Source organism: Emydura macquarii, unplaced genomic scaffold (assembly GCF_026122565.2).
Source record: "Emydura macquarii macquarii isolate MOO-44397 ecotype Brisbane River unplaced genomic scaffold, CSIRO-AGI_Emac_v2 contig_2636, whole genome shotgun sequence".
Classification (NCBI taxonomy): Eukaryota; Metazoa; Chordata; order Testudines; family Chelidae; genus Emydura; species Emydura macquarii.
The window spans coordinates 4,210,425-4,230,291 of record NW_027132773.1 but is presented as its reverse complement, the minus strand read 5'-3'; the positions used below and the strand labels follow the sequence as shown (position 1 = coordinate 4,230,291).

At 41.0% G+C, this 19,867-nt stretch overlaps 1 protein-coding gene across 2 annotated transcripts in view; it reads left to right on the top strand.

Annotated features, from left to right (window-relative positions):
• The window catches only part of CAND1 (cullin associated and neddylation dissociated 1), a 43,247-nt gene that overhangs the window by 4,181 nt on the left and 19,199 nt on the right, over positions 1–19,867 (top strand). For both annotated transcript variants that reach the window (XM_067564073.1, XM_067564072.1), the window contains exon 3: positions 16,424–16,578. In XM_067564073.1, the coding sequence (XP_067420174.1) occupies positions 16,424–16,578 (155 nt within the window). The remainder of the gene's footprint in view (positions 1–16,423; positions 16,579–19,867) is intronic.

Below are 19,867 nucleotides of genomic sequence, written 5' to 3'. Positions count from 1 at the left end.
AATTCTCCCTCCCCTTTTTGGAGTCTGGTTTATTAACATAGATTTCAAAACAACTTACATTTTCTACCCAGCCCTTTTTATTAGGCTTCTGTTTCCTTGAGGCCTATACTCCCCAGGCCTTCTAAGAAGAGAGTCTGTAGAGCAGCTCACAGTCTTCCTGCTTCTTTAAGTCTTTCCTTTGAATCCAGGTTGTCTTTATATCCTCCAGCTGGCTTGGTTCCTAGTCACCTGCTTGTGTCATGTGACTCCTGTTCTGAGTGGTAAACTTACCACAGGTGAGGTTGAACCCAGGACTTCTTTAAACAGCCAGTTTGCCCTATGACCAGTGTGTTTGGCTAGTTTGTTTGAGCTTGATCTTCTTTAGGCTTTGTGAGCCTTAGTTTGAACAAGGCATGAAATGTAATGCATACATGTACTTTCTTTTAAATATTCTGACAGTGAGGGAAGTTTCATCAGTTGTGATATTAAAATTAGGCTGGTCAAAACACTGGGAAATGTACTGTAGGCAACAGTTTTGGAGGGAATGCGAACTTACTGTTTCGGATGTATGATTCGATTAATATATTAATACTATTATCAATATTCTTTTCACTGTGGCCCACAGAAACAGCAGTGCTTGGTGTGGCAAACGGCCAGCTTCACCCTACTGGGTCTTGCGCTTTTGCGCCTCATGGTGGGCCAGAGCGTCACCAGTTATCCCATCTCCCCAAGGAGGGGGTAGAGCCCACCCACTCTTCTGGGTCCTAGCCCAGGGGCCCTATGAGTTGCAGCTATGTGCTGCTGGCACCATACTCACAGCTGCAGTCTTTTCCCCTGGTTAGTTTCCCCCCCTCTGTCTTTCTGGTTTCTTGAGCCCGGTACCTTCCTCAGCACTCCTTTCTGCTCCTCCACACACTGCACTCCTTCACACTGCACTGCACTTCTTCTCCAGGTCCTGCTCTGTCAGGCTGCAGAAGAGGGTTTTTATTAAGCACCTGACTGGGCCTTAATTGGCCTCAGCTGGTCCTAATTGCCCCCTCATGACTTCTAGCTAGTCTGCAGGGGACAGAGCCCTGAGCAGTCTGGGGCTTACATACCTCCTCTGGTACTCAAATAGTAGCACTCTCCTACTGCCCTCTGCCCTTGCTATATCACACTTGGTTAGCATGTTACATGATTGTTGCATGTTGCTGTGCTAGCACTGTTTGCAGGAGCAGCAATATAAATGTTTCTTCTGCAAGGAAATGAAGAGGGTGCCATTTTTGGGCTGAATTTAAAACTTCTGAAATATTTAATTTACTTATGGTAACTGAACCTGTCCCATTCCAGTAGAGTAATTGACAATCGCACAAAGAAAATAGCTTCAGAATTTGAAACGTAAATAGTTTGTTTATGGGAATTTGATTGAAGCCTGGAAATATGCTATTGTGTAAACAAAAATGAAAACTCAGCTGCATGTTATACATTTCGATGCTTTGGCTGTAATTTTCAAACCTGGGGGCCTAAAATTAGGATTTGAGACCCTAACTTTAGTTTCCCATGTTTGAAAATTGCAGCTTTAATTTGTGTTAATGAGCATTGTTGGTGCAGTAGAAGGCAGTCTTTTAGGAAGGGAGCAGGATTTGAAGATATAAGGTGTTAATTTGTGAAAGGATTGGTGGGAATGTTACCTGCCAACCCAAAGCTCATGGTAACTTTACTTTGTGCGAGGTGGTGTCAAGGAATAAGCCAAATTGAGAGACGCCTGTCCAGCCGATAGATGGGAGTGGTAGAAACAGTATAACACAAAAGTGCTCTTACTTCAAAGCTATATTTCACTTAGGCTCAAGCACTTAAACATGTCCGCAACAGGTTTGTAAAACACTTCAACTCTTAATAATTACTGAAGTCTGGGGTGGCTTTCGAGTGGAAACAGTGACTGCTTTCGGATTGGTCTGATCTTTCAGCTATCGTTGGAGGATCCAGAAACTGTCCAAGACGAGATCCCAAAGAGTCCAAGCCGCCCCTCCCTCCCCATTTATCCTTGTTAGTAGAGAATAACACCTCAAGAAAGAGAGAAAAGTTTCAAAAGGTAGAGGTAAGGTCACCAGAGTACTTAATTAACTAGATGTGTTCCTACGGAATTTGCATTTCTTGAGGCCCAGACAAACATCTTCTAGAGGACATGCAGAAATAAGCTTATTGGTCTTTTCCTGAAACACAGATCCCAGCACATCCACCAGAGCATCAGGGAGGGGGTGCAGGATCAGGCAAAGGTTGAGCATGAGGCTCCCCTCCCCTCCTGGCTTAGTCATGCCAAGGTTGCTCAGGCCTGCAGAAATTTTGGCTGTTAGCAACAAATATGATAATCAATATTACGCTATCAATTGGTCTCTGGCCCTTTAACTGGTCTATTAAAATCTCCCCGTACAGGAGTACAGCTTTTTCCTGGTATCTTCATACATTTTCCATTAATTCTGGTACACCAGCATTGGTAGCAACCATGTAAAACTGATCTTGTTCCCATTTTTTTAGCCAGTTATTTGTTGTTTGCTTTTGCTAGAAAAGGGAAGAAAGGTGCTTAGACACAATGGTGGTGAAAAAATTAATGTTAAAGCCAGTGTCTGTGTCTAAACTGCTTAGGAAATGGGTGAGTATGTGTGCTAAAATGGGTAAATGGGGAAAATACCTGTAGATTTAAAACAAGTGGTGATGGTTAAAATAGAAGGATGCAGGCATAAACCTTGAGCAGGGAAAGACCTGAGCATAAATTGAAAGGTCACAATAGAGATGCAAGTACATGTAAACCAAAGGTAACATGGAGTAACTAAAAGACTCAAATTAAATCTTCACTTTTCCTACTCTTTCAAATTCTGAACATATAAAACACAAGGATATGGAGGAACCTGCTTTAATAAACCTGCAAATCTAATGTTTAGCTGGCTGACCTTTTATATTTTTGTTCTGTTCAATCCTTTAAGAAAAAAATTAAAACAAAGAAATATCAAATCGTTAAGATACTGCTTGTTTCTTGCATTTTTATTGTAGCAGCACTTTCAGACAGTGAATGGCAGAAAATATCTGCTCTTTTCTTACTTTATATTCATGATTTTACATATGCAAATAAAATTGTAGTGTTATGGTAACTGGTTTATGTTGGAAAGTCTTGTTGAATTTACTCTTCAGACATCTTCAGAGGTGAAATGGAAACAAGAATGATGTAGCCAACTTTGACTTCCACAGGATCAAGCTGAGTGTTTCCAGCAGTTTGTGTTCTCGAAAAAGCAATTTTACAAATGTATTTGGACCTCAGTGGTGATGCAAATAGTTTTAGCAAGTTGAGGAATTTAAGGAAATCATTGTACTGAGCAAATATTGCACATTACTACGGGTGTAACTGAAACCCTACCTGCATAATATCTCTTGGAATATTGGCAGCCGTTGCACAGTTTGGGCATAGTTATTAACTTCTCCTTTTTAAGAGATTCAGCCTGTTCAAATGGTGTAATGCTTGTATCTGTATCTTACTTTATTTAATTCAATCTGTGAAATGGATTGTAACATTTTGTAGAACAATCCAAGTGTTACAGAACAATATTTAATTTATCATGAAGGGGAAGATAAATGTTAAAGAGAAGGTTATCCAGCAAGCTGCAAAACTTATATTAATTACGCTTGCAGATGGAGGCGGGAAAGAAGTTATAATCTCTTGTGATATCACTTTCCTTTAAAGTGAGTTCTCTGGCATGTCCTTCTCAGTGTTTTTTTGTGTCTCACCAGGTTGAGGCCCTCTTCTTTTGGAGGCGTGGCTCAACTTAATGTTTTTAACCTTTTGTGTTGGTTACCTGTCTGCTCAGTCCTTTAAGGAAGAAAGGAATGTCAGTGAAGTTTCTTATTTAATTCTTCTACCTGTTAGAGCTTTCAAGAAGTGCAGCACACCAGTGGTATCTTGTTGCCTCTAGTTGGCTGGAATCTCCCCACCAAAATTGGTCCTTCAGGTTGTGGTAGCTCACTGTTGGGGTAAATAGGCCCCTGGATTTGTTGGCAGTACATTATAGAAGGGTAATCCATTGCCCAACTGCCAAAGGGCATTTTACGTTTAGCAGCCTCTGTGTTGGCCCTGTAATAGATGCAGATGGCATGCTTCTCCGAGAGGACCTTTTTCAGATGTGAGTGTTGCCATTTTCTCAAAGTTGTTTGTCATACTGCTCGTGGAAGGATGTGAGACTGTATTGGCTGTCATTATTTGCATTACAGTAATGCCTAAAGAACAAGAATCATTTGTGTTGATGCTTCTTGTGCAGCTGTCTTTATTATAGCTTTTCTGGCATTTTGTGCTGAAAAGTGTCCTGGTTTTGGCTCACTTCACTGATTCATATGCCCCACTGGTTTCTGTAGGGCTGGCCGGAACAACTTGCTGGGCTGTAAGGGGAGGCCCTTTTCAAAGTTGGGTCCATTTAAATGGTGGTGTTCCTCCAAGTCCCTTTTCCTCTGTAGCTTTGATCCTGTGCATGTGACAATACTTGAGCCAACCTTTTCTCTTGAGAATGACTTTTATTAAGTGTCTCAGCATGGAGAAAAGGAGCTTTCCTTTCAAGATAGATCCATATCCTTATGTGGACACAGTAGATATGGATGATAATGTCACTGATAACCCTGAAGAGAGAAGAATCTCTTGAGATTTCTGAAGTTAGTATCTTTTCTATTACACTTGGACTCTAAAACACAACTCAGGAGCTTAATTCAAGAAGAGGGCTGCTTCTGGCTAAACATAAAAATGGCTCATGTGCAGGGCTCCACATTTTCCCCCTCTTCACTGGGAATACTTTGAAAAGGAAATGAACTCTTTTGATTAAGAAACAAAACTCCTTTAAATCTTTCAGGCAGTTTTTTTCCACCTCAAAGTACACATTACTGTGGTTTTTGTATTGCTCAGGTGGATGCTAATATTTTGAGGCTAGACAACAAAATGTAGTTGGCTGTTTGAATAGATGTCAAACTCTAAAGAGAGTTTACCAGTGTTTTGGGGGCTCCTTGCAAGACAGTTATCTGTACAACCCAATTCTGGGTAAAACGTGGTTACAAAAACTGGCTTTTGAGGAACATTGCTTCTTTCAGGTTGCCCCATTTCTACACTTACCTGATTTTTCTGTATCATCTTTGGTGTAATTAGATTTTCTTTCTCTAGCCTCTCTGTTTCAATTATAGCCATAAAACCCAACAGGCCCTAAACTTTTTTAGCGACCTTTCATCTGCACCTGCTTTAGTTGTGCTTCCCTACAAGGGAAAATGTTGTCTTAGGGCGGTTGTTCCCCACCTTTTTGGCTCAAGGGCCACAAATATGAATTTTATAACTCTGAAGGGTCACCAGGCTCTGCCAGCAGCGCCCACTCCAGCAGGGATCCCAACACCTAGGGTCCCAGGCGGAGTGCTTTGCTGTGCTTCATGCTACAGTCAAGGAGCCTGCACCAACTTTCAGCCACGCGGAAACGCGCTCCACTTGGGTCCTTGGGCGGCAGCAGCAGCTCCCTTCTGAGCCAGCAGGAAGGGAGCGTGGGCCATTTTGAAAGCCCCTGCGGGCGGGAACCACTATCTTTTAGGATATGTCTACACTGTAGTTTAAACCTATGGCTGGCCCAAGCCAGCTGACTCGGGTTTGTGGGGCTTGAGCTAAGGGGCTGTTTAATTGTGGTGTAGACATTCAGGCGCAGGCTCTAGGACTTTGCCAGGTGGGAGGGTCCCAGAGCTCCAGCAGCTGCTAGAGCCCAAGTGTCTACACTGTAATTGAACAGCCCCTTAGCACGAGCCTGCCAAACCCAAGTCAGCTGGCACAGGCCAGCCATGGGTGTTTAATTGCAGTGTAGACATAAACTTGGCCATCCATAAGGGTATCTTATGAAATACTTTTAAGAATAACTTGATAGTTGCTTCCCAGAGGTTAAGTCCATTAAATGTGGTTACTTTTTAGACAAAGTGATGCTGGAGGATCAGTTTTTCAGGATTGACCCCTGCAGGCCAGGGAAAAAAGAACCCTTTGTTTCTTCTCCACCCAAACCCAGTTATTTTCAGAATGAGGCTATTCTGGCTTTTCCATGTAAAGGGACAAGAATGGCTGCAAGACTCTGATATGTAGTCACATGGAAGACTGATATTGTCTCAGTTGTCCTAATACCCCCAGCCAGTCTACTACTTCCCTCCTTCTCTATCCCCAAGGACCTGCTCAGAGGAAGACCATTGAAGAAATGCAGGAGCATCCTTTAAAGCTCAGAATAGTGTCAGATATCTTCCCTCACCAAGCAGGCTCACATGCATGATTTCTGTGCTTCGTAATCCCCATTGTTTCTTTGAGTTTCATGTTTGTTTCTAAATTACTTTTGTATGAGATGTGCTCAGTTGGTAGGTAAACGTTTGTGTTGTCTGCCAGCACTGCGGATTCAGTCTGGGATCTGAATGTCAGACTGGGTTCTTTGGTCCTGTTGCAAAAGGTTCTGCAGGGCAGTTTGTGCCTTCCTTTATACCTGTGCAACCCTATTATGTTGTTCAGGTTTAATTGATAAAACGTTAATAAACAATTTTGTTGATACAGTGCTGGGATAAAGTACAGCCTACCTGAGTTGTGTTGGCTCTGTAGAACAGACAGGAGTGCAAATGCAATAAAGCCTTATAATTATCAATGACATCAACAGGTGAACTCTGAAAATACACCCAAAATAATCTGATAGTGGTATGTTTTGCACAGTTGCTTTTTGGAGCACAATGGCACTTTGGAACACGACTTTGGTGTCTTCTTTTTTCATGGAGATCATTTCTTTACAACTTTCATGTTGTCAGCCAAGAAGTGTTTTATGTGCTGCTGACTTGCAAAATGCTATGAGAAATTCTTGTTTGTTGTTTTGTCGGCACTGTAGCTTAGGGCTATTTTTTTCACTCTGACATGGCATCCTATATTCATAAAGATGGTGGGGAGTCTGGCTATGGCAATAGCTATGCCCATTAGTACCTAAACGGTTGGTGTTGATGAGGGGATACCTGACAGTAAGAAGGGTGTTGTCTTCTTAGAATCTTACAGCAGGGTGATAAATTGAGCCTGGAGCTTTCTCCCATCTCTGCAATTAATCTACATTGTGGGTATAGTAATTAATTAAGTTGATAATGTTCCTTTCAGATTCTCAGTGAAATAAGTCGCTATCTTGAGCCTGCCAATCTTATTGCAATTAGATATCTTTACATGTTAAGCCCCACGATGTTGAGTCTGGGTCTAATGCATTTGTGTGTTTTCATCACCAGCATGTCTAGCTATGTCTACTTAAAACTTGGATTGTGGTGACCATTAAATATCTGCTGGCATTGCTGTTTGTTCAGCATCCTCCCTCAGACTTTAAATCCTTTGAAGTGATGGCAGCAGGTCTAAACCATCCAGTAAGGATGATTTGAAATATTTCATGATTAAATAGCAATTATAGTGGTTTCTTAACTTGTTCAGGAGTCCAGTTTGGCCACATAACAGCACTGAACTGTCAGTGTGTGACAAAGAAGACTCTTCTGATCAATCATTCAGAAAGATCAGTTTGGGTGCCATTCACAGTCTCTATTTGCTGGTATTGATACCACTGTAACAAACCAGATCTCACACATCTTGTGTGGTCTCAGATTTCAAATGTTTTTGAGGAGGCAAGTTTCATATTAATACAAATGTCAGTTTTTTAAATCATATGTGTCCTCTACAAATAATCAAATGCCATGTTGTCGTAGCAGCAAAAAACCCATTTTTATCTGTGATTGGCTTCCTAAAGATTGTCTTCCCTTGTATTGGTCACAGATCTGGCTGTTGGTCCATGCTTTTGTGACTTCTATGCTTAATTATAACTAAAGGCGTTTCTATATGAGGATGTTATATTGGATTAATTTGTTTGTTCTAAGTGCAGCAAATTAATTATATTGATTTGAAGTGCTTCCATACTGCTTTGTTATACTGGCTTAAGGTACTTTCCTTGTTAATCACTGTGTCCACACAGTTCTGATTATCTGCTACTATAGTGCAATGTTCTGCCTGCTCAGGTCTGTGCTGGGATTTTCCTTGCAGTACATGGAGTGATATCTGCCAGAACCTACAGGAAATCTGAGATATGGAGTCAAACTAACACATTTATAATTCCAGTCCCAGCATCCCATAATCTATCTATTCTGCCAGTGTCATTTTTGAACTGTCATAAGGCAGCATGGAAGATTCACTGCTGATCACTGTGATCATGAGTCATTAATATAAACAGGATGATGCACAAATATTGGCAGCCCTGCACTGGATATATTTGGCTTGGCAGCCTTGGAGGGCTTTGAATTATGTGATTTGGCTACAGATGGAGGAGAAGCAGGAAGATGAAATTGAGCAGGACATTTATTTGGAACAGCTTTGCTCAATGGAGCACTGCTTCTGGGTTTGGCCAACTAGTACTGACTGATCAGTCAGGATAGTGATGAACTGAGATGTCCAGCAGTTGCTGTGTGGAACTGCAGCAGCAGAACAGCAACATGACCGTTTCCCTCAGCATCTGGAAGCTCACCACCCTCAATTGCTACCCATCAGTAGCTAACCAGTTTGGTGTTGGTAGATCAACTACTAAAGGTGTTTTCATGGTGGTTTCTAATACTATTAAGAGCGTTGCTGAATCATAAAGCTTGGCAATACACAGGTGATTATTGATGGCTTTGCACAGAAAGAGTTCCTGAACTCTGTAAGGGTATTGATGGGCCCCACATGCCTATTCTTTGCATATGCTTCTGCCTCCCCACCCTCCATATTTCTCCATGGAGCTGCAAGGCCTGGCTTGATCACTGTGGAAGATTCACTGATATTAATGTACGGTAGTCTGGAAAAGTCCACAATGACAAGAACTTTAGAAACTCAGGTCTGTTTGCGGGAAATAAACAAGAGAATTTTTGCTTCCCAGATCACTATGGACGTTAAAAGAGGTATTCCTCTTATGATTCTGGGAGACCCAGCTTACCCTCTACTTATGAAACCTTTCACGGGACGTTTGGCCAAGGGAAAGGAGTTGATAAACTGTACCCTGAGTAGTTCCAAAATGACAGTAGAGTGGGTGTGTTTGGAAAACTGAAGAGAAGGTGATGGTGCCTCATGACAAGTTTGGATTTTTATCATCCATTATGTGACTCATGTGATAAGTGCTTGCTGTATTTCTCACATCTCTGAGAGCAAGGGAGAGAGCTTGAACAGTGGGTGGAAGCAGAAGGTGGACTGACTTCCTTTGCCTTATGGACAGCTGGAGAGTGTGCCTCAGAAAAATGTCCCAAGCTGTCAGGAATTCCGGGGTTAGCTGTGGGTAAGTAATGTACTGCAACCAAAGAAATGACTGAAATGTTTGCGTATTGATTTTGTAAGGAATTGATTCTACTGGGAGTAGGGGAGAATGTTCTGCAATGAAATTTTTCTTTTGAGTTGTATTTAAAAAAAATAAAAAGTTACCAAATACTATTATAATTAACAAATTACACTACTTGAATAAAAAAAAAAAAGTAACCAAGAATGACATGTAAACTTAAAACTTGTGGAACGATGGCCTGGCCAAAATATGGAGTGCTCAAAAAGTCTTGTGGGTGAAGCACTTAAAACTGTTCTTCTCTTGAGTGTAAGAGGGGGAAAGACACACACAGTTATTGACTGTTGGGGGGATGGTCTGCAGTTTAGGTTGATTAAAATGGATGTCCCAGTGTGGTGTGATCACCATGCTTACCAGTACAGTGCAAGGTTTGGGTGCAGTGTTTAACCTTTGTAGCTCATCGTAGCTCTTCATCTCTGCATTGTTTGCATCATGTCCCTTATCAGGGCAATGGTCTCCCTTTCAAGCTTTTGTGATTGCTCCAGGAAACCATCCCTCTACCTTTCTGTCTTTGTGGCCCTCAGTTTGGATTCAGTCAGTAGTTCCTTTAGAGGTGTGTCAGCCCCTCAGTCAAGCCTGTGGAGAGAGGCGTCTACCTCCACTCGACATGTTGGCAGACAGCTAGTACCTGGAAAAAAGTAGTTTAAATTCTCCTATACCATTGTATTGTAATACAGCACATAATATTTACTGGTAGAACTCCACTCTGCAGCATTATTAAGCTGGCTGCTTGTAGAGCTCTCTTCCACATCAGTTTCTGTCTGTCTGCATGGGGTTCTTGTGTAATCTCTGAATCTGCTATAGTGTCAGTTCTTCTGGGCAGCCAAGAGCCTTTTCTGTTTGGGTTTGGGTTCAATGGTACATGTGGGGTCAAGGGAGCTTTCTATGATGTCTTGGTTGCATACTGTACTGTCTAGAGTGCTTTGTGGACAATTGTTCACCATATCATTCTGGGATGCAAAAAATATGGTACAGTTCCTAATTGTATAGGCAGGTAATGGGAGCATTACCAAAGATTCTTGCCTTCAGGTACTTCTGCAGGAGCCTTCTACTTTGACTTGGCTCTAGGACTGAGTGTGGGAGTGCTATCTTCTTCATTTGCTCTGACAGTGTCTTGTAGATGTCTGCCTTCCAGTGACTGTTCTCCAGATGGGACTACAGTTCTCTAAAGATGACCTTCAAGTTAAGGAGCTCTGCAGGGGTTCACATGGAAGCAGGGAGGGATGTGCTTTCTATAATGGGAATGTGCCTCTGGATGTCTGAATTCATCACTACCTAGTATCAAAAAGGGCACAGTATTTAACAGAGTGTGGAATAACCACATTTAACAGCATTTAATAGCAGCGGGAGAACTTCCAGAAGTGACCTAAAGAACGCAGCCACAGGAAACAAAATGAACAAGCCCTCATTGCATAGTGGAGTTATTCCTGTACCAAGGAGGATTCATTACTGCAGCCTAAGATGCCAAATAACTTATTGTTGAAAAAGGTTGCGTGAGGATGCAAGGCAGTTTAAGGTGAACAAATGAAAGTTAATCTGATGTAATATCCCCATGTAGACAAGCTTTAAGAATAAAGTGATACATCCTGAAAAATCTCCAACTGGAACAAAATACAGGAAGTAGTTCATCTGCTCAGCAACACAAACTGCATCTGATGAAGTGGGTTGCAGCCCACGAAAGCTTATGCCTGCAGAAATTAAATTTGTTAGTCTTTAAAGTGCTACAGAACTCTCGTTGTTTTTGTTGTATACAGACTAACATGGCTACCCCTCTGCAACAAACTGCTGTGAACATCACCCGTGTGTTCAGCTCTGTATTGGCTTCCTGTTGAGTACAGAGCTCAGTTCATGGGCTTTGACTGACTAGTCAAATCCCTCTGCTGGATTAGTACTAGCTACAAATATCCCATTTCCCTCTGAAACCATTATAGTTGTGTTCCACTGGAACTTTGAATCTGTCAGCCAGTGAGGGAAGCTAGTGAATGCAGGAGCCAGAACTTTTATGGGAACTGGATTTATCTCTGGAACCAATTTTTATGAGATAAGAATAACTACTAACTTCACTGTACAAAAATAAATGCAAAACTAATCTTTTTGACATAGCTTTTCTTCAGTATGTATACAGACACACGAGTAAAAGAAGAAAGCAGTTTTATTTGGTAGCCTATAGAAGAATAGAGGATTTTTATATTTTAAAGTGCTTGTGAGGCTCTCTGATACTGTGGTGAGGGAAGGGGGTGTGTGAGACATAAGGATGGCAGTAAAAGTAACAAGCTGCATGCTGTACAGCATAAATTGTCAATTCTTAATTCAGACTTTGGAGTATATTGCTTTTAGAATAGTAGTGCTCTTCAAATTGTTAGTATCTGTTTGCCAGTTCAGTCAGAGCTTGTGTCTTCGCTCTGGATGTTCCTTAAATCACCAGGTTGACTTATTCCCTGCAGGACTCTTCTATACAATCCATAATTTAGCAGAGTGTCGCTATTATAAGTTTTCTAACAAACTCCTGCTTCACTTTGAAAAATCTCTCATAAGTGGCTAGATCAGGGTCTGAAAGGAAATGGAATATGGCGATCTGAATAGAATCTTCTTCTAATAATCTGAAACAGTTATAGCTCAATTACAAAAGTATGTTTTGTTCACTAGATCTTGCTGGAATTGTGTTGCAGCATTCAACAAATCAGGTTAAATTCTGTATACTGATCTTGTAATTCCAGTAATACTTGTTAACTAAAATGTATGCAGTTGGATTGTTCCAAACCTATAGAACTTGCAGTATTCAAGTTTTTTTATCTTGATTTTTCTAGAGTACCCATTGTCAAATGCTATGATATGTGAATAACTCAAGGATCACACTTTAAATTAGATAAAACTAACTTGTATCTGAAATTATTTTCCAAAAGTCTGATAGTTTAATCACTGTTTTGTCCTTCTGGATTTGTCATTTGCATGATCTTTATGACTGTTTATTACGGTGGACCCCAAAAAATTGTAGGAGCTTTCCAAGCAGAGGAGGAAATAGTATCTGCCTTGAAGAATATGCTGTCTTAAAAGCTTAATGAATAGGAGAAAAGGATACAACAGATTGCTCAGGATGACAATAGACACATCTCTAGTTACAAGGTGGTTTATCTTTCAGTTAAATACACTATAATCTCCAGATATCATCTGCTTGTTAAACTTCTGAGTGCCTCACATATTTTAATAAGGTTCTGACTCACGGTGTGGGGATCAGACTTCTTTGCAGCATCAGGAGTCTGAAACACTTTAAGAAGCAACAGTTCAGGATTTGAAAACTTAAGCTTTGTCTTTGTTTTTTCCTTATTGTTGTTAATTTTATTTTCTTTGATTGCTATGTAGTTCAATCAAGCTTTATATTAGTTTTCAATTTGACTGTTACTGTTCAGTGCCCCTACACAGCTCAGAACATGTTAGTTTCCTGAATGGCTCGACTAAAACAAATATTTGTGAGAAGCAGATATATAGAGCTGCTATTCTGAGTTCAGTGTGAAAAAGAAATCTTGCTTCCATCCAAACATTTGTAACATGGTCTCAGTTTCTTTAGTTTCTGAGTAGCTTGTACATGTTTTGATTTCAGTAAGTTACAGTGCTTTATAGTTGTGATCTTCCCAAGGAGCCGGCCGTCTTTGAGAAAGCGAAGTCTTTGAGAAATACTTGGTTAAAAATCATGACCTGGCAAATAACAGACACTGTTCTCTTCCTCTCCCATATACATACCCAAAGCCTTAACCAAACTGTTCATGCCTATGGAGCTATCCTAAAGCCCTCCAACCTTACAATTCCTTAAAGTTAGCATTGTGTAGGACCTCTTGAATGTCTTCTGTCTCCTCTGGTTTTGGCTTTAGTTGCTCTGGTGTAGATACATATAACTGGGAGTGCAACTCCGTTTCAGAATTCTCTATTGTTGCTACTCCTGGGTGAGTCACACCCATATGCTCTTGAACCAGCCCATAGTATTTCTTCAGTGGCACAACTGCTAGGGAAGCTCTGTATATATGAGCAGCCAAAACAGACACCATCTTCCACTCATTTGGAGGGAGAAAAACAAATGCTAACTACAGCATTGGTGTGAAATGAAGTTTGTGTCAAGTGTATACTTACGTACCTGCAGATGTGGCTGACAAATGGCTTTGTTCAGAGCAGTGTTGTAGGCATGATCTTAAGGACAGAATTGGAAATGGACAGTGACAAGAGATGTACCAAAGCTATGAGGGGGAAAGGAAGCTGACAAAATGAGGGGGGAGCTGTGTTAGTTACAGACAAGTTATTGGGTATATTAATTGGGGACCAAACTGTCTTTCACTGTCTGGACCAGTTTGTGTTTGGAATGCTGTGGGGAATGACACTTTCATTCCCTTGGGGGGGAGGTAAAGTTGAATGCTATGCAGTATGTTTGACAATAGTACAAGAGGTTAACGAGTTGGTAATGGGGATCTGAAAAGATTTCCACCCTTTATCCAGGAGAGAGGGTAACTACTTGGGACTACATTATATAACTACATTATATGGTGATGAAGAGCACTGGCAGAAATAAGGTGAAGAAAGCAAATGCACAAATCCAAAACGGTAAGGGGGGAGACAGAAAGGAGTGATTGGACAAATCTTAGGAGGGGAAGTTTTGTATTAGCTAATGCAGCGTTGCTGCAGCTGAGTAGAATTTTTCATGTAGTCTTTTAATAGATGGGTAATACATTACTTCCCCCCCTTAAGCTTGGTAAAGATTGGGGGCTGGATGTTAAAATCTGACTTACAAAGCAAATCTAGCTTCAGTCTTGAAGTATGATTCTAGTGTAAAAAGTGACTGTGCAAACAGCATTGTGTTCCATGATTGTCTCAGTGATTTACCTAATCATATTTTCTCTGTATTCAAGTATAGGTTTTTTTCCTAACTATCATTACTTATAATTTGCGTTACCATAGAGCCTAGAAGCCCTAGACACGTACCCAAGTTCCCATTGTGGTAGGCACTGTACAAACAGAACAAAAATGGTCCGTGCCCCAAAGAGCTTGCAATCTAATTATAAAATGAGAGACAACAGATGGCTACAGATGATCGCAGGACTTACAAGGAACAATGACATAATTGGTTAGCGTAATGAGGCAGTGGTCTCAGCACACCAGTAGTGTAGCCAGCCATGCAAACTAAAGCTGAAAGTCAAACTGTACTTTCTAGCTCGTGTTATTACCAATAATGATAGCAGGCAAAATTCTAAAAGTTCTGTGCAAGTGGGGCAGAACTTGGCCATATATTTGGAATGTGCTTATGTCTTATATGCAAGTCAAAAAAAAAAAAATCATCCAGTTAATTCTTCAGCGGCCTCTTTTTTCTATGGAATGCTAAGGGTAAAAAGTAGAAAGTTAATGTTTCAGCTGATAAACTGATGCATTTTAATGCACATCGGAAACAGGTGTTAAAAACAGCTGCACCTTCTTACTTTACACTGTTGCTTTTGGAGAATCACCACATCCAGTATGGAAAAACACTGGAAGAGGTAATAGGATGAGGAGGTCTGGGATAATGTTTAAGAAGGCATGCTTTATTTTTCACCATTGTATTAGGTTTTCCAGTAGTAATGCTAATTGCCGCATTATTAGAGCAGCTCCAAACATTTTGTGCAAATAGATGTTGCTGATTAAAGACGATGGGATTGCATGACAATCCAAATGGGAAAGCATTGACTAAAAGAACCATCATGGTTTCAATAAAACAAAGAAGGCTTGTAACCAGAAAACCGGTCCACTAGATACATGGTTTTCTTTGGAGTCAGCAGAACTTTGGATGCAAAATTTTGTTCCCTTTGTTCTTCCATTCACAGTATGTTGACACACATTAAGGCACTGGATGGAGTCTTTGTGTGGGTGTACCTCAGTCTGAGCTCAAAGCATGTCCAGAGTAATGACACAATCAAATAATTCACTGTTACCCTCCAATGTCTATATATATTTCAGTTTGTAAATCTATCTTGGGGGGTCATGGTGAATAATAAGCTGAACAAGAGCTCCCAGTGTGATGCTGAGGCTAAAAGGGCTAATGTGATCCTTGGATGCACAATCAGAGCAATCTTTAGTAGGAAAAGGTTATTTTACTTCTATATTTGGCATTGGTACATGGCAGCATGGCACTCCTGGAGTACTAGTTCTGGTGCCCACAATTCAAGAAGGATATTGATAAATTGGAAAAGGTTCAGAAAAGAAGCATAAGAATGATGAGAGGATTAGAAAACATACCTTATAGTGATAGACTCACCAAGGAGCTAAATTTATTTAGTTTAACAAAGACAGGGTTAAGTGGTGATTTGACTACAGTTTGTAAGTATCTGCATGGGGACAACTATTTGATAATGGCCTCTTCAGTTTAGCAGAGAAAGACATAACACTGGAATGCTGGAACATAACACTGGGTGCTGGAATAATTTGTATGGTGGAGATGCTGAGAGCCATTGAAGCAAACTGTAAACCCTGTATCAGATGGAAACCACTTCAAGCCAGGGGTGTGTTCATAGGAGAAGAGGTCATGCTAGATGATCGCAATAGTTCCTTCTGGTCTAGGAATCTATCTGTGAGACTGAATACGTTACGCACTGATGTTGAAGCATACAAATTTGGATATGGTAATTTTGTTACGATCTGTGACTTCAGCTGACAACTGTGTTATTTCATGATTTGAGAGCATGAAAAAGTAACAACTTCTTGTGGTAGAACATCTGTTGGACCTGAAGGATTTAAAATTCCTGTTACAAAGCAAATGTGTCTAAAACGGTGATTCATTGTGTAAGAGGATGTATGGGGTGATGGGGAAGGATTGTAACCTAATTAACTGAAACTTGGTTTTCACATCAAGAATACTACTAAATAGAAATAATACAGAAATAATAGCAACATTATCCCAACCCTGCAAATATCTGTACTAACAATGGCTCTGTCAATACATTTAAAAAGAAATTATTGAAGGATTTTAACATAAGGTGGTGTGTATATATAATGTAGCTGAATGTCACTTCTGTTTAACTTTGCAGATTTATTTGCATAATTTTATTTTATTTCAGTCTTGGCCCTTTGGTGAGTAAAGTGAAGGAGTATCAAGTGGAGACCATTGTGGACACCCTCTGTACTAACATGCTTTCAGATAAAGAGCAGCTACGTGATATTTCAAGCATTGGCCTTAAAACAGTCATTGGAGAACTTCCTCCAGCTTCCAGTGGTAAGAAATGGCATTCTTCCCCTCTTCTCTGTATTTAAAACATGAGGATGAGGTTTAATTTTACTTCTCTATATCCAATTCTTTGATTGTAAACTAGTGTCCCTCAGCGACTGTTGCACTGAAATTCACTTTTGTTGGAGATAATCATTTGTGTGGTGCTTCTGTTATACAAAGTTACCTTTTTATGATATGAAATCAGTTCACTATAAAAAGAGCTGGAAGTAATTTTGGATTACACCAGTTACAGATATCTACCTTAAATGTTTTCAGGTACAATATTCCTAGGCTTTTTAAGAATAGTAATTAAATCTCATTTGGGTAAACTTTTTTAAATTGACTGCATTTTTAAATTGAGATGACTTTTCTGTAATGGGCTTGTGATCATTTCTTGTACCAGTATGTGTTTTGGGATGTACCTAGTGTTTCAAATTGTAGAATTACAGTACAGCCTGTAACTTCTACAGATAAATGAACAAAGCAGTCTTGAGGAACTCCACTTGCCAGACGTTAGCCACTTTAGCCACTTGGTTCTTTTTTAACTCTAGAAAGTGTTCAAATACCACAGTGAGTTCAGTAAGCAAATATGACTGGAGTAGAAGGAAATGATAACTCAGAACGGATTTGAGGACTGGAGTTGTTTGTGTTAGAGAGGTAGACTACAAAGGGCAAGCTGCAGAAAAACTAAACAGTGTAACATAGTTATAAGTCTGGATAAGTAGAATTGGTGAAAAATTTTTGCTGAAATTTTGACCACTCTAGAAACAGGTGAAAAATTTCAAAACAAGCTATTTTTGCTGCTCTTTTTCCAACTAGCACTGGTGGAAAATTTCTAATTACTTTACTTTCTTTTAACCATGGTTTGCAGGCCAAAAATTAGGGCTAGCTGTTACTTCTGATCCACTGCACAATTTCTCACTGACTGTAGTAACATAAACAGTAATGGTGGAATATGATTACAATGTAGTTTCTAACATTTTAGTTGCATTCAGCATAACTCACTGATGCAGATGATGCAGGGGTTCTTTAGGGCTACTTCCATTTCTGTATTTTCTTGGCTTCTTTATTCCCTGGTATGCAATTTCTTTTGCCTTCTTTTTTGGTCTCTCTTATCTTTCCTCCCTTTGTACTTTACTGGGGAGAAGCTGGCTTAAATCTTCCTGAAGATTTGAACTTCTGGTTCAACATTGCTACTTCCAGTTCCCCTGTTTTCCCGGGCTTTGTTCCTACTCTCCTGAAATCTACAAAACGGCAGCCTCTAAAGCAGTAGTTCCAACCCGTGGCCAAAAGTGGCCTGCGGAGTCTTTCAGAGAGGCCCATGCCTCCCCTCCTGCTGGCTGCAGAAGGGAGCTGCTTCCTAAGTACCCAGGCGGAGTGTGTTGCCGGTGCAGGCTCCTGCTGCAGCCACAGGGATGGGAAATCAGCACTTCCCACCCCTTAGGTGTAGCAGGGAGCACAGCAAAGCGCTTCACCTGGGTCTCTAGGCGTTGGGTCCCTGCTGGAATTGGAGGGAGGGGAGCACTGATCTCCCATCCCCTTGGCTGGAGAAGGGAGCCACTGCCTAGGGACCCAGATGGAGTGCATGGTTTCCCTGCTGCAGCCAGGGGGACAGGAGATCCTCCTCACTGAACTCCTTCCCTCTTCCTGCATGGGGGGAAAAGAGGGGAGGAGGAGGAAGAAGGAAGGGAGCTGCTGGTGGAGACTGGTGGCCTTTTAGGGTTGTAAAAATCACATTTGTGGCCCTTGAGCCAAAAAGGTTGGGAACCGGCGTTCTAAAGTATAATCTTCTTTGGGTATCTTATGCAGCAAATCTTTTTCCCAGCGACTCTCCCCAGTCCCAGTACAGAAAAGAAATTATGTATTTTCTTGTCAGTCCTAATTACATTATCAGAACTGGTTTTGTGCCTGTTTCCAGGCCAGGCCATCCCAAGTGTCCTCTCCCACTTAGTGAGTGGCTCTGTGTTCTAAAACATGTTTAACTGGACATTAGGAAGCAGTGTCCCTAAATGTTACTTATTTTGCATTATGTGTTGGAAAGACCTCTCAAATGCCCTATTAAAAATATTTAAAAATAATAAAATGCTACAGCAGTTTTATGTTAAACTATAAGACTTACCATTAAAGCATATGTTAACTTAAAAAATCCTTCCCATGGATGTGCCTACATCCCTTCAGGGTCCTCAAATAAAACACAAACCAGTCATGCTTGCTTCACCTTTAATAGGAATAAGCATATACAATCATTTATAAAAATAGTTATAATAAGTGATTTCAGTTAGGCTTTTATGCTAGTTAATGGATTTTCTGGCAAAAACATCTAAATGAAGAGGTAAAATTTATGAAATGAGGGGAAAGATAGATATTTTATAGATGGAGGATCGATTTGGACTGTTAGTTTTTTTTAAATGGTAAATGAGGCTGGGTCTACACTGGTAACGTAACGTCACTTACGTTGACCACTTAAAGGATGCATCTCCACTGGCACGTAAGTGCCGTCAATTTAAAGAGCGGTAAAAGTCGACCTTATAAAGCCACCTCTGCAAGTGGCGTAGCACTGAATTCGAATACCATGGTTTGAATTTGCGTCAGTATAAGCAGAGCACAATGTTAATCAATGCCATTGGCCTCCAGGAGGGATCCCATAATGCCCTTTTGTGACCGCTCTGGATGTTCACGCTCTGCTGTAACGTGGCCACGTACACAGGAAATAACTTCTCCCCTCAAGCCCCAGGAAATTTTGAATTTCCATTTTTGGTTTAGACAGCGTGGAGAGAGTTTTGTAGCTGAACTGCTCATGACAACTGCACAGCCCAAACGCACTCCAGCTTGGAGTCGACCAGAGGTCTTAGATCTCATTGGTTTGTGGGGCGAAGAGTCTGTTCTGGCACAGCTCTGAGCCAGCAAAAGAAATTTAGATATCTACAAGAAGATATCTCACTGCATGTTGGAGAAGGGGCACAACAGGGACGTGCAGCAGTGCTGCGTTAAGATCAAAGAGCTGAGGCAGGCTTATCAGAAAACTAGGGAAGCTAACAACCATTCTGGCTCCTCGCCCAAAACATGCTGCTTTTATGAGAAGTTCTTGGCGGGGACCCCACCACTGTGCCACCACGCAGCATTGATACCTCTGAAGAATCCCAGTCCAGGGTGAATGAGGAGGACTCTGGATGAGGAGAGCGGGGTATCCATTCTTCCTGAGAGCCAGGACCTGTTCATTACTCCAGAGCAATCCAGCCACACACAAGACAGCGGGACTGATCGAGATGCAGGGGAAGGCACATTTGGTGAGTGT